Source organism: Centrocercus urophasianus, unplaced genomic scaffold, assembly GCF_019232065.1.
Source record: "Centrocercus urophasianus isolate 14NV4802_14NV808 unplaced genomic scaffold, USGS_Curo_1.0 seq_10, whole genome shotgun sequence".
NCBI classification, from domain to species: domain Eukaryota; kingdom Metazoa; phylum Chordata; class Aves; order Galliformes; family Phasianidae; genus Centrocercus; species Centrocercus urophasianus.
In genome coordinates, this window is record NW_024884142.1 from 80,270,359 (window position 1) to 80,284,895 (window position 14,537).

At 39.3% G+C, this 14,537-nt stretch overlaps 1 protein-coding gene across 5 annotated transcripts in view; it reads right to left on the bottom strand.

The window, feature by feature from the left end:
- Positions 1 to 530: 530 nt before the first annotated feature.
- Positions 531 to 14,537, bottom strand: part of EML4 (EMAP like 4) — a 149,753-nt gene continuing 135,746 nt past the window's right edge. For 4 of the 5 annotated variants that reach the window (XM_042829861.1, XM_042829853.1, XM_042829874.1 and 1 more), the window contains 4 exons: positions 9,766 to 9,853; positions 8,366 to 8,464; positions 3,968 to 4,098; positions 531 to 3,272 (listed from right to left, as the gene is read on the bottom strand). In XM_042829861.1, coding sequence (XP_042685795.1) covers positions 2,808 to 3,272; positions 3,968 to 4,098; positions 8,366 to 8,464; positions 9,766 to 9,853 — 783 coding nt within the window. In that variant the 3' untranslated portion in view covers positions 531 to 2,807. The remainder of the gene's footprint in view (positions 3,273 to 3,967; positions 4,099 to 8,365; positions 8,465 to 9,765; positions 9,854 to 14,537) is intronic. The other variant, XM_042829864.1, reaches the window with a different exon arrangement.

Below are 14,537 nucleotides of genomic sequence, written 5' to 3' on the forward strand. Positions count from 1 at the left end.
TTTGCTCAGGAAGGATCTGGATGCTCCATCCCTGGAGACATTCGATTGAGTTGTAGGTGCACCTGTTCACTGCAAAGGAGTTGGATCAGGTGGCCTTTAAGGGCCCCTTCCAAATGGTTCTATGACCTTCTTCATCTGCAACTGGATGGAGACCATCAGCAATGTGGAAGCATCACGATATTTAACACATTATTTCACAAATAACCCTGTACTTTTCACATGACTTGCAGAAGCATGTAGAACCCAGGAAGGTAAGCCTGCAATACACACCAGGACTGATACTTACTTACCTACCTGTAATCCCACAGTGCCCATCAAAACATTTCAAAAGTAAGAATGAACAATTTTTAGGAGTGTCAGCCGATGCTCCTGATGCTTATTTTTAGAAAGTCATCAAGAAAGCACAAAATAAATGAGGTCCTTTTCCTTGTCTTCTAAAACAATACACACAGACATCACAAATGTGACCACAACATGCACACTGCATACAGAAGGAGCCAGAACAGATATGAAAAATACACTGCAATATATTCTTTTGATTACTTTATTTTTTTTTAATCTTCAAAATTTTCTGCCTTCAGACAGGAATGCATGATAGATAGAAATGGCTCAAACATCTTCACATGAAACACTCTTAATTCATTCACAATTATTTTTCTAAAACATCTACCGTTACATAATCCCACCCATTTCCATCCATTATCACAGATTTAATTATTTGTTAAACAGTAGTTGCCAGCAATTGAAAGCTGTAAGGCTTTTTGCATATTAGTAGAGTCTTCTGAACTACAAACACAAGAATATCACAACTATATAACTCTCATTTTACATGGCAACCCCAGGTGACAGATGTTCCAAATGAAATGTGTTGCTTACGTGGAGTTCATAAAAATGACAGAGAGCTCTGTGCCTCATTAGCTCTAAAATCCTTTTTCCTTTACTAGGATAATTTTCTAAACCTATGCCATACTCCTCCTTCGGAACCATACAGTCTGATAAGCTGATCTTTATCTTCCATGGCTGCTTTTTGGCAAATCTGCAAGTCAGGCAAACTAGAGCTCTCCAGAAAAACACTATGTACAGAGCACAGTTTAAACAGATGGGTTGCTTGGAATCCATTTGTCCCTCCATCCGAAGGGAACTACTTTGAGGTTTTCTGGAACTGTTGTAAACAAGAGGATATATTTTTTAATATATATATATGTGTGTATATATATATTTATATATTTTATATATAAATGTTCTAAATGTCCTTTGGGAGTCCATTTATTTTTTATCTTTCCAAATGATGACTAAATACCTGATCTGTAGCATTTCTCCTGAGAAGATACTAGTAAGGGAATGACAGTTTTGATGCACTTTGGAATGGCACAATCACGTAAACGCTTGCACAATTAAGACTTATGAACTCATCCAAAGTATCTAAACATGATATTCTAACTAAGAACTAAAATACCAGCACAATGCAGCAAGTTAAAAAAGAAAATTCTATGTAATCAAAATATAAACAAGTACATAGGAAATGGATATCTGTCAGTAAAACTATATCTTTTTAAAGTAGGAAACGTATGCACTTAAGAAAAAATTGTAACTATCTGACAAACTTCATTAAAAAAAAAAATTACTTTCCAAATGCATAACAAATGCCAAGATATCCCGTAACTGGCCAGGTATAGCCACATGAGAGCTGCATGGCTTAGAGCAACCTGGGGAGAGAGAGGTGGTGGGGAAGTAGGGGTGGGAAAAAACAAAGTCACAAAATATATCAGCAAGTCTGAAAACAAAAACAAAAGAAAAAGATTGCAGTTTAATGATTCCTAGAGTTACCTCTAAAAATTAAGAAAAAAATTACCGACTTAATATACTAATCCCAAGCACCAATTTAATAATTTAAGTTAACTGTATTTTTCTCCTACTACGGATGGAGCAAGTTCTGCTTGAAGGCTTAAAGCTTAACTCTGGAGCCCATCTGACTTGTGTTCTTGTCGCACATTCTCTGCCATTCACATCGAAGTCACTGTAAAGACTCTCTAGGCAATTCTTTGAAGAGACAATTGGATCCTACTGTTTAAATCAACCTTCAGGTCATGAAAAGTGAAACACACCAGTATTTGGTTAGTCTGTTATTAAGTAGCCTAAAAAAATGGAACAGCTGACACCATTCCTCAATAGGATTTGCCTTAGAACTAGCAGCACCCAGGGCAGACCAACTGTGAGCATGTCCAGACTCCACTAGGAATTAGTAGTGTTAGAAAATTGCATATGTATTAGATCAAGAAGGCATTGCCATACACGTGGCATCATTACATTGTTTTTCCTCTATTTTTCTCACTAAGAAAAAACAAAGGAAAACAGCCCTACCAAGAGATTTTTGGTTTTTGTTTGTCTTCGCACCTAGAAAAAGCAGCACAGTAACTCCTCAGCTGGAATTGCTCAGTGCTTCCCATCAGCTTAGCTCTTTCAGAAAGCCCTTTCACATAGGTAAGGTGGTCTATCTCAGCTAATTCTTAGAGCTAACCTTTTTTTCCAGTATATATTTCATGCCACTTCCTAACAGCAATTTCAGAACTACAATGGATCTATGATAATGTCCACTACTAACTTGGACCAGATCTTGATACAAACCATCAAAGCCAGGCCCTTGGGATGGTTCCACATATTGAACTGAAGCTCAGACTAAAAATCTCACCAAAACTCAAAAAGCTGGAGTGGTCATGAATCTCAGCTACTTTTGCCTATTTGAACCCTCACCCTGTAATGAAAGCACGCACACCAAGGGACAATAACAACCATCTGAGCTGGGAGCATTATGACTCTGGCAAGTTCTCCTGCTGCTCCTCGGTGACCGTGGACTCGCTGTGCTCCTCACTCGTCTCATTGGAGGGCTCCTCATAGCCTGGCTCCGCAGGGTCCAGGCTGCTCCCATCACTTTGCTCCTCGCTCTGTTCCTCACTGGCCTCTGCAGACTGCTCCAAGTTGCTCTCCAGGGAGGCCGGAGAGCTGCCAGTTACACTTTCAATTTGGTTCATTTCGTTAAAAGGCTGTGGGAGGGGAGCAGGAGACTGTACAGCATTCTCACTGGCAGAAATGGGCACTTTGGTTGCACCGAGGTCTACAACAATGTCATTTTGTGGTAGAGTTACCTTCTCCACAAGTTTCCATTGGATAATACTCATGTCTTTCCCTCCAGTTGAGATCAAGTGACTATCACTATGGGTAAAGCTGACATTTGTCACATGACTACTGTGAGCACTGTATTTGTGACTTGGAGCCTATTAAAATAAGCAGGAAAAAAGAATCACACATTTCATTACAAGAACACAGGATACTGAAATCTAAAGTTAATATTGTTCAGCCCTTCATTCACATATACAAGTACCAATATATGCTTAGATTTCCCATACAATAAATCTTCTCTTCTTAATGTTTACAACTCAGGAAAATTTTAGAACATCATTTGAAAGGTAATGTACACCAAACTAGGATACTAGGAAAAACTTCTCTGAAAGAGTGGTCAGGCACTAACACAGGCTGCCCAGGGAGGTGGTGGAGTCACCCTCCCTGGAAATGTTTGAGAAACATGTAGATGAGGCACCTAGAGACAAGGTTTAGTGGACATATTGGTGATAGGTTGATGACTGGATTAGATGACCTTAGAGGTCTTCTCCAACCATAATGTTTCTATGAATTAAGGCCTTTGAACAGAATGAATCAAGCTTCTGCTCCAGAACTTAAGGATAACTACGGTTACTTCAGTATATATATATAAATAAATTCACGTTATAAAAATCTTAATCTTATGAACCAACTGTTACATTAATGGATAAAAGTATGCTTTCATCTCTAGTGCTGTTCTCACAGATTTGGTTGGCACTTTCCAAAACACTCAGGCTGAAACCAGGCATCTGGCAAGGAAATCATCATGTAGTGCAAACATACACATAAGATCAGACTGGTCTAGACTTACCTTTGGCTTGGAACAGGGATACTGAAAGAGATGGACCTTACAAAAATCATCAGCAACTGCTATCACTTTTCGATTATGGGATCTGACAAGAGCATTTATGTCTGTCCCATCTGATCCTTCAGGCCATACTCCTAGGAGAAAGGAGTGCAGATATTTGGATAACAGATATTTATCAAACAAAATCTATACGGCTGTGACAGACAAGCATAACAAAAGAAAAACAAGAAATTCAATTGGAAAATGGAGCAGGTGTTGAATTAAATGTTGTAGTCATTGTCAGCCTAATGCTGTTCTCCCACAGTCCCTTCTACCCTCAGGCCCTCAGCCATAGCCCAGATAGTCTCTTGGGCTTGATATACTTCCTGGTGAAAAGCTCAGTCTTCCCTAACGCTGATTTTAAGATTAAGTTTGTTGCTTAGACTAGCAACTCTTAAATTATCACAGACTTACACACGAGCATTTAAAAAGCAAGACTGCTGCTGAAGTATGGAACAAGGCAAAGTACTGTACATTATTCAGAGGTTTTTTTTGTTGTTGTTGCAATTTTTAATATTTGCATGATTCAACAGAGATGACTGATGATACTTTATACAGAAACCCAGACTGCAAATTTCATAATGAAAGCGCTGTCAACTGCTTAAGTACAATTCAATATGATTTAAGTAAAAAAATAAGACATTGATATGTCTAGACAAAAGAATAACAACACTGCTTGGATGAAAAGCAGTTGGATGAACAATTTGGGAAGGGGAGAGTCTGTAGTTTGAACAAAAATGAAGTCCTCAGAGATTATCATAAGAAAACTGGTGATTGACACCTGTGAGAAAAACTGAAAGAAAATTAAGCAAGGTGCTGTAAAATAGAAATTTATGCCAATGGTGGCAGATTTTGTAGGTGAGAGTAATTTTTTTGATTAACCTGAGAGTTATGAAGATTTTTTCCCTTCAATTTTTTTCCACCTCAAGAAGGATTTTGTGTCTGATTTACTGGAAGAGATATCCACTCTAAGATATGAAAAAACCTTCCTTATAATCACTGGCTTTGGTGGAATAAAAAGCACATGCTGCTAACTACCTTATACAGCAAAAACCTCAGACATAGCACTACCTTATCTTTTCAAACTCCTACATTTTCTTCTTTTTAAGCAAAATCGTAAAAAAAACATTTAACTTTAAAGCTGTTTTTCCCCTCCCAGTTCTTCAGTGGGTTGAGTGAGAACTTCATTTTCTCTGACCAATAACAAAGGCAGCTTATCACATTCAATGCAGTGCCAATAAACTACATGGCATATTATTCACTAAAGGCATGCACTAAAGGTGCAGAAGGTATTCAGAAATATTTTAATACTCTTGCACCAATGAATTAAATATGAAAAATATATTAAACAATTTCCAAGTAGCTCAAAATGAATTAATATTAACTTTTTCCTGCATTCCTTATATAAAATACTGTCATCAGATGGGAGGAATAAATAAACTTAAAGCCATTTTCCTGAAGTTTCAGCTAGCACCTAAGGCAGGCAGTCCTAAATTGCTACACCTCCTCTTCTTTTTAATTTAAGATTAAAAAGACTAATATTCAAGATTGCGTCTCTTATTAAACTTTTTTTTGTGTTCAAAAATTCCTTCAGCATTTATAAACGCCAGACAATCTTTTAATATAATAAAGTAGGGTTCACTTTCAGTGCAGCTGGAAAGCATGGAAAGCTAAGGCATTAAAGTGACCAAGTTCTGAGTTTTTAAGAACTTTAAAATAAGAAAAAAAAACCCAATACTGAAATAATAGGACTTGAACAGCTGTACTTCAATTTTAATAAATTCTGCTGGTCAGGAGTAAGCCTCTCAGAAGAATCTGCTCAGAGGGAAGTGTGGAAAATGTGCAGTAAACAAGGAAGCAACTTCAAGTGCTCAGGGTGCAGACTGAGGATACCACTAAGCCACTACAGTAGTATTGAGAGCCAAAAGGGAGCAATGCTATTCTCATCCCAACTGTGTGCTTCCATCTTCTTTAGTCTGCCAACAACAGTGCAATGCCTGTGCCTACAGACACCATCCACAGAGATGAATCTGTAAAACACATGCTCCTGAAAGCCTAAATCCCATAAACTCAGCCCTCTCTTCTGAACATCAAAGTGAGCAGTGCCCAGGTTTTTTTGGATCTCTGAGCCAGCTCACTCTGGTGTCAAAGCCAACAGCAAATATCTGCACTGTCTGATTTAATAGGAAAATTATTGCCTTTGTCTGGGACCAAGCCACAATTATATGGTTCTGAAAGTGGTGTCAAACTACCAGACAATACAAAATTAAAGCATGATGAATCTTGTCTAGCAAGTTTAAATACGTAGGTTGCTCTGAAAGTAATACCTCCTACTTATCTCCATGGAAATTACAACAGATACAAAGAGCATAATAACACTATTTGATAGAGCAAATTCTTGGCTATAAAACACTCATTTTTAATACAGTCACTGTCATTAGCTACGTATTTTTACGTGATGAACAAGAGCCTGCATGATCCAATGTTGCTGCCACCACTGATGAAAAGCACCACCCATTGCCTCACTGTGCTCATTTATATCCAGTGTTTGGTCTCCATAAATGTTCAGCAAGCATTGATAAATGTCAGTGAGTACCATTTACTCTGCATGGAGGGATTCAATTCCAAACCTTTGCTTCATACGCACTTCCATATCAAACTTTTTTGGGAAAGTGCTTGGATCAGCTGCTCCGTTTACTTTTTCTCTCTTATACCACCAAGTGACATAACTCTATCAGTAGCAACAAAGCCATCTTCTGCTGCCCCCAAATTTTTGCTAGATAAAAGTACTCCAAATAAAACAAAAAGTGGCTTCAGATCTCAGGCTATGCCAGCAAGAGCAGTGAGTTCATTTGCCTTACAAAGTGCTTTCACTGCTTCTGGAGAAAGGTCATATTAGCACAGAACAGAGAGCTTTGATTTTCACATTATTGTTTTCTGAATCTTCTGATATTCCACTTAAAAAATGCATTTGTGTTATGTTATTATTTCAGTTGTAGCTCCACAGCAGCAAAATAAGGAAATGACTACTATGAACTGATAGCTTTAATCAGCTTGGGCTTACATGTCCGGAGCATCAAGAGGAAACAGCCATCCAATCTAAATTTCACAGACAAAATGAATAAAAACATGCACATAGACAATCTGGTACACATTTATCTGGATAATTGAAGCCAATATTTTTTTATTAAAACTGCATTAAGCAACTGCATTCAGCTCCAGAAAGAGCAAATGCCTGTTTATCTTTGATACCTACTCTCAAGTTCTGAATATCTAAAAAATACTTGTGCAGTTTATCTACCAGTCAGAATCCTTCCCAGATCCCTTTATTCACTTGGCTCTGCCTCAGATCTTTGGAACTCAGAGACATGAGGCTGGTTATAAAGCCTCCAGATTCCTTCCACCTAATATCTACACCATGCAACAGCATTAGTGTTAGCCCCCCAAAAACCTGCAAACTTTTGATTAGTTGCTAACTAATCTTTTGACTAGCTGCTCATTAAGCAGCTGACAATCTAAAAATATAAATGATAGCTCTCAGAAGCTAAAACAAAGCACTTAAGTTACGTGATTTTTTTTCTACTCTGTATAAACTGATATTCAGAAATGAACTCCTAGCAGTTGAGAAGTAAAGATCTGTAAACCTAACCTTTCCTTCTAAAGAAACTGCTGATTTGCCTGCTTTTGGTGTTTCCTACAATGTGAACAACTGAGGGAGGTATCTGATCAGTGGTAGAAGCAAAACATTCAGCATCCTGCTCACACAAATTGGATCGAGTAGTACTTTTCAACCTGACACAGAGGAGCAACTTGTTTAAGGTCAACAGAGATGCCATCAGCAGGAGCTGCTTGGACTAGTTGCATACAGTCCCAAACTAGATTATTAACGTATCTGTCAGCTGTGAAATTATTATTTTTTACATTTTAGAAATAAATCATTAGGTGTACAATCTTTTACTTTCTAAGCAGTATTACTCTTAAAAACCAGTGTCTATTATTCATTTTTTACTACAGCTATCAAGGTGCTGTCATGACTGTAAGTCATGAACTATCTTACACTTGCATAGTCTCCTATCCCAAATCAACATCTGAAAAGAGCAATCTACCTGTACCATAAGAACACTTAAAAATACCAGCTTTTTAGTTCAAACTTCCCAAAGATGGTAGTCTAAAATGACAGCAGAAAAATCAAATATTAGGCTTCAAGATTTAATAGATATCAATTACAATTACACTGTGCAGTATCCAGTGGTCTGTATCACAGACTAGTGCAATAGTCAGTCTCTTTGGGCTGTCCTCTCCATCCCAGAAAGAAATCACAAAAGCATCAAGTAGCTTAAAAGCAAATTAAATGGTGCTTACCAAACACTTGAAAGCCTAGCACACAAGTGTACGTTGTCCAATCTATATCCTTACAGTCAGAACGATTCCTGATTAACTTGCAGCCACTTGGAATGTCCCCTGTAATAAAAGTGAAATAAGAGTTACAGCATATACCCTCACATTTATACAGGTGCTCTTTAAAGATGCTAAAATTAATAGAAACAGTAACAAAACATAAAATTAATAGAAACAGTAACAAAACAAATCTTAAGGCCAACTTGGAATTGCACTGTAGAGGCAAAGATATACCAGTACCTTCTAGACCTGATGCTTTGCCCAGTATCTAAGAGCTACATTTAATTTTCATTTCCATTTTCAGATTAGCATACCTCAAATACACTTGTAGTTTGAGTCCACTGCTACTGTAGAATAGCCTACAAAATGTTTTGATGCAATAAATGCTTTCATGTAATAGCTGAATGTCTCCTTTCTACCAGCCTGATGAGCATACTAAAAATCAGTCAACCATTCAGGAAACTCTGCTTTTAAAGCAGTGAGAAACTACTGCCAGAGACTACTTGGACTTGCAACTACTTGGACAGCTTTTCAACTAGATATAGAAAGGAAAGATTGCTTCCCAACAAAATGTCTCTTTCAATAAACCAGCCCAAAGTCAATGGGTCACAGCTCTTCGCTTTCCTGTGCAGGCAGTTACAACCACCAACACTTCCTTTTGCTATTGTCAGGCACTGTGCTATCCAGATTTGAAGCCTAAGCAGTGACAAGCAAAAGGAACGTGTCAACATATCAGATATTCAAACTTCTGGCTCTTCTTGTCTATGCAGCAACAGAACTGTAGTCCTTTTTTTCCTTGCTAAAACGATATGAACATTATAAAAAAGTAGTGTAGGCTGATATACACTAAACAAGTTGAACTTGTGGCCTAAAAACTATATATTAAATTCATATTTTCACATATAAAAATGACAAATGCAAAAACAAGATAATCATTAATTCATTAACGTAGTATTATTGCTTTTCTCAGTTCTCAGCATCACCAGTCAAAGTTAACAAACAAACAACTCAACAGAGGCACAGACCTGCTGATTTTATCCCTCCAAAATAACCAGTACTGTTGACACAAATTAGACAACTATATATATTATTTTCAATCTATGGAGATTTGAGCCAACATCAAAACGTAGCACCACTTGTTCTGTAAATTCTAAGCTGTTAACTTGATTTATGACCTTGTAAAGAAGTAAGCTATATTTGGCATTGCCATTAGGTAACACACAGCTCTGAATAACATCAAGATATCAGGTTACAAGAGTTCAAATTAGTCAGAGAGCATTTTGCAAAGACTCAAACACATTCTTCTAAATATTGTGATAGTTAATGCATGTTTTTGTTTCCAGTACATTTCACGTCATACTTACAGTATAGTATTTCATAGTCTCCTGAGTTTGACATTATATGCTTGTTGTCCGGGGACCAATCAAGGTGTGTAATATAGCTGGAATGTCCCTAAGGAAGAATGCATTAACATCAATATGAAGCACACATTTTAAATAAAATAGCAGCTGAAGTTGCAACCACGGATGGGACAGCTAGCAGGAAAAAAGCACCTCCCCACCCACCTCCAGCTACTTGCACTCCTTTAAAGGCTGCTTACTGCCCAGAGCCATACTCACTAGCAGCCAAACACACACAGTTGGGCACCCTGCCTCCCCACGGCATGGCAGATTCCTCACGGGTAAACACTGTCGTCCCGCCTGGACCACAGCGTGATTTACTCCGAGAAGGTACACTGCTAAAATACTGATGAGCTCACATTTGTACTTTGTACTGCATTAAGAAAGTATACACTGTGACTAATTCAGAAAGACAAGTTAACTTGCAAGGGATCACTTTTGGATCTCATCAGAACACTTCATTTCACTATCCATTCAAAATAATTTCAAATGCATGCATCCGCATTGAGAGCATTTCTCTCTTTACTTATCTTAAAAACTTAGGACACTTTGATCAATAACCACCAAGTTAAACAAGATAAGGAAGCATTACAAGAAAACCCCTACAATCTTTATGAAAGCTTCTGCAATGTCTTACACGGCACATATACTAATTAATACCAACTTCAAATGGAATCCTCCTATGCTACATAGGTCACCCTGCCTAATAAAAGCACCTTTGCCTGATTGCAGTTACCAGTAAGACATCAAGCACTAAATACCCATCTTTGGTGCTGCAGGAGAAACTAAATGTGTCTGGGTAGAATGTTTTACTTAAGCATTAGGTATTTTTGCTGACAGTAGTAATACTAAGAACAAAGATAAGAGAGTCTCCAGAGAAGCTGCATATTTGCAAAGGGTAAGATTTTTTTTGTTGTTGTTGTAGAAAAGACATTCCTGTCACTCTTTTCTTCTTGTACTTTCCTATTTCTTCTTTCTGCTCTTCTCTCCAAGGCAAGACTACTTATTTTCCCTTCCCCAACCACCTGCTAGACAACAGCATGCCACCTCCATGACAGACAGCTGCCCATTCTCCTTCCTTACTCCTCAGGAAGACATTGGCCCTCAGCTTCCTCAAGGCCCCATGGCACTGCAGCACTGCCTGTTCCTGAGCATCCCATAGGGCCACACTGGAGCATGGACTGGTCCAGCTGCCATGTCAACCTCTTTTTCAGTATGGCATAAGAGATAATGAGCGCTTCAAGGGTTATGTGTGGAAATATAACCTGATCTGTCTGTCACTAGGTCTTCTGTGAGAGGGTCTAAAAACACTTAGGAGAAAAGCTATCCTGAAAGATTTATTTATGAACTAATTTTCATGTATTGACATAACTACATTGCAGTCATGGGTAGGATATATTGTATCAACAGGCAAACTTGGCATTTTGACAAAAAAAATGAATGCAGTACTGGCTAGGATTCCTTTCCCCCCTTCTTATTTTCCAAGCCTTCAAATTTGCAAGCTAACTCCAAGATGGAAAAGAATTGGTCAGTCATTTACTAAATCCTGCCAGACATTTGGCAGCTGTTAAAATTCCTAGGGGTGGTGGGAAGAGAACAATGCAATTGGCCAGGGGGCTCCATGCTGGAAAATCCCTTCGAGCAAGCGATCCCTGCCTGATAACTATTTTTTAAGAAGAATAATCCAAATTTTTATTAAAAACCTTCTTCAGTAGCTGCTACCAATAAAGTAATGCTTTACTCTCTTCTGTACCTTTACATATGATGACCGTAATCACTCACATTATCTCTGGCTAGCAAAGTAATTTGACCACATGGAAAACCAATCCTTCATTGGAAATGTTTGTCTGTTTCAGACTTCAGGGCTTTAAGAGTCAAAATGCCCACAGCCTACAGGATGGGCATTTATTCAGGCTAAGATTAGTGCATCAGACACATGGCTGCTCGCACAGCTTCCAGCTCACAGCCCTCTTGGTAAATGCAGAGTACTTTCTCCTCCTTTGCTAACAGATAGCTCTGCTGTAAGGCAAACAGAAACGGCTGTGGCTAGCCTTGAGCTGCTGAGACATAGGAAATTCATAACTTAGCCCATACCTCCACATTGCTGTCTGCATAGCTGGAGCCCTTGAAAAACAGCTGCACAAGCCAAAGCGGTCATTTCAGCTAATCTGGAATTCCTTCTGATCACAGCCATGGCCACTGCTCACTGCGGAGGCACACTACAGGCCACAGCCATGCCTCTGCAGGAGCCCCAGAAAGCCTCTCTGTGACTGAAAGGGGATTTAAACATAACACTGGGAATATAGCCCTTATACACAAACTGATGCTGGTTCAGTAGATAAAATCCTTCTGAAAGTATTCAAACTATGTTTTCAAGTTGGAAGAAACAACCAGAAATTGCCTAGCAGGAGGACTGAGTCATACTACTTGGAGGTCACTCGGTGAGGCTACTGGATGACGGAGGAATGCCAGAAGGATGCAGTGCCAGCACCCAAGCCCTTGCCAGGACTGCCCCAGGTCCCAAGCACTCCTGGGCGCCACCCTGCTTCACAACAATCTGGTTTTGGCCCTCTGGCACAGGGGTAGATGAAACCCAACCGGTATCCCTACAATACAGTTGGTCAGCTTGCAGGCTGCTGCTATCTGCTTGGGCTGGAAGGGTCAGAGCAGCTCAGCCCCAACAGAAAGCAGGCTGCTAATTTTGGCCTCTATGTGCAGTTGCTCAGACTGAAAAAGAACAGTTAACAGAAATCAGCACTGAAACATGAATTCTTGATCATGCCTAAGTATAACAATGCTTGTTTTTCCCACCTCAATTTTTACAGCCCACATTATGTGCCCTCAGCCAAGGCACACAGATGTATGAAAAGAAGGTGCATATCTGAAAAAGTCTTGGGGTGCATGAGGACGAAAAGGATAGGGAAGGAGAGAAACACTTTCCAGTGGGGTGTTACTTTGGCACAGCTTCATCATCCTCAGTCACTGAAAACTGGTAGTTGGTCAATATTCCCAGCTGATTTTGAATTATGAGGCCACTTACTAACACATTTGTTGCTGAAATAAAGCGGCATTATCAGCAAACTAATTGCTCTCTGAAATATTCTCCTACAACAGAAGGAGAAGGAGCCTAAACACCAGTTGATACTGGTTTAAATTACAGTATGCTCTCTGGAAAGCAACACATAAGATATAAAGAAATAAATGATTTCATATTTCTTCAAAGAACTTGGACAACTTGATGGACATTATGCAAGCTAAGTATGTATTTTAAGATTAGAGGTCCTTGAGTGATTTTATCTTTTGTACCTAAAAAATAGGTGATGAACTGAAATGCTGTGTTGGGGTAGAGCTGGCTGTCACTACCCTGGCTCACCCCACATCACTCCCAAGGAGTCCCCAGCATGCCCAGTCCTCAAACAGTGTGGACTGGGTGGTGTGAGTTGTCCTCAGAAGAATGGCCTGGAAACTGGAAATCTCTAAAAGATACCACATGTGGTACTAAAGGACTCGCCAACAATCAGCCGTTTCCCACCCGCAATAGGTTCCACTGTGAATGTTGTATCAAAGATCACCAGCATAACATATTACAAAGCATAGTTTAGGCTTATGGTCCTCTCACCCCCACTTTCAAATTAAGAAAACAGCTTGAGAAGGTCCTATATTTTTAAAACTAGAGAAATCCAGCTGATTATAAACACATGAGAAGTGTTTTGAGCAGGGGATGCATTCTTTAAAAAACAAAAGCCACATTTGATATGTGAACCTAGTTTTATGATATCATTTACAAGTTCCGCTGAGGATCAGATGCTCATTATGTAAATATTCCCAATAACCTAGAGAGAGGGCTGAACTAAAACCATGGTGTTAGACATCTTAAAAAGAAAAGGAAAAATGTCTTTTTTGAAACAAATCTTTTTAGCACTGGGACATCACGTAAACACAAGAACTAAAATAAACTTCTTTACTTGCACAACATTTGCATTTATTTATCCTGGGCCAGAAATTTATTGGTATTATTCCAAATGTTAAAAAATTCAGCTGAAAATAGTGCTTATATGCAGTCTCCAAAATTATATATCCTAATGAAATTGCATCATCTAATGCTACATTGGTCCAAGAAGTACTTTATCAGTAGGAATATGCAAGAATCATGACTTCAAGCAGTGTGGTGTGCTTGACACACTGGAGGGACCAAGGCTCGAGAGGTGGGCCATGCGATCAGCTCGTCTTTGTGGCCCTGCTTTGGTCCCGCTCCAACAGCCCCACATCCTTGTACTGGGGGCCCCAGACACAGGATGTAGTACTACAGGCAAGGTCTCACAAAGGCAGAACAGAGGGGGTACAAACACCTCCCTGACTTGCTGGGCATACAGCTTTTGATACAGCCCAGAGCATGGCTGGCTTTCTGGGCTGAAAATGCCCTGTTCATACTGAGTTTTTCATCAACTGACACTCCCAAGTCCTTCTCCTCAGGGCTGCCCTCAACACATTCTCTGTCCAGCCTATACTGGTGCTTGGGATTGCCCCAATCTAGGTGTGAGACCTTGCACTTGGCCCTGTTGAATCAACACAATGCACATTGCCAGAGCTGGGGTTGTTCAGCCTGGAGAAGAGAAGACTCTAGAGAGACCTTCCAGTACCTAAAGTGGGCCTAAAGGAAAGCTAAGGGGGGACTTTTTACCAGAGAGTGCAGTTACAGGACAAAGAGTAATGGCCATAAACTAAAAGAGGGTAGG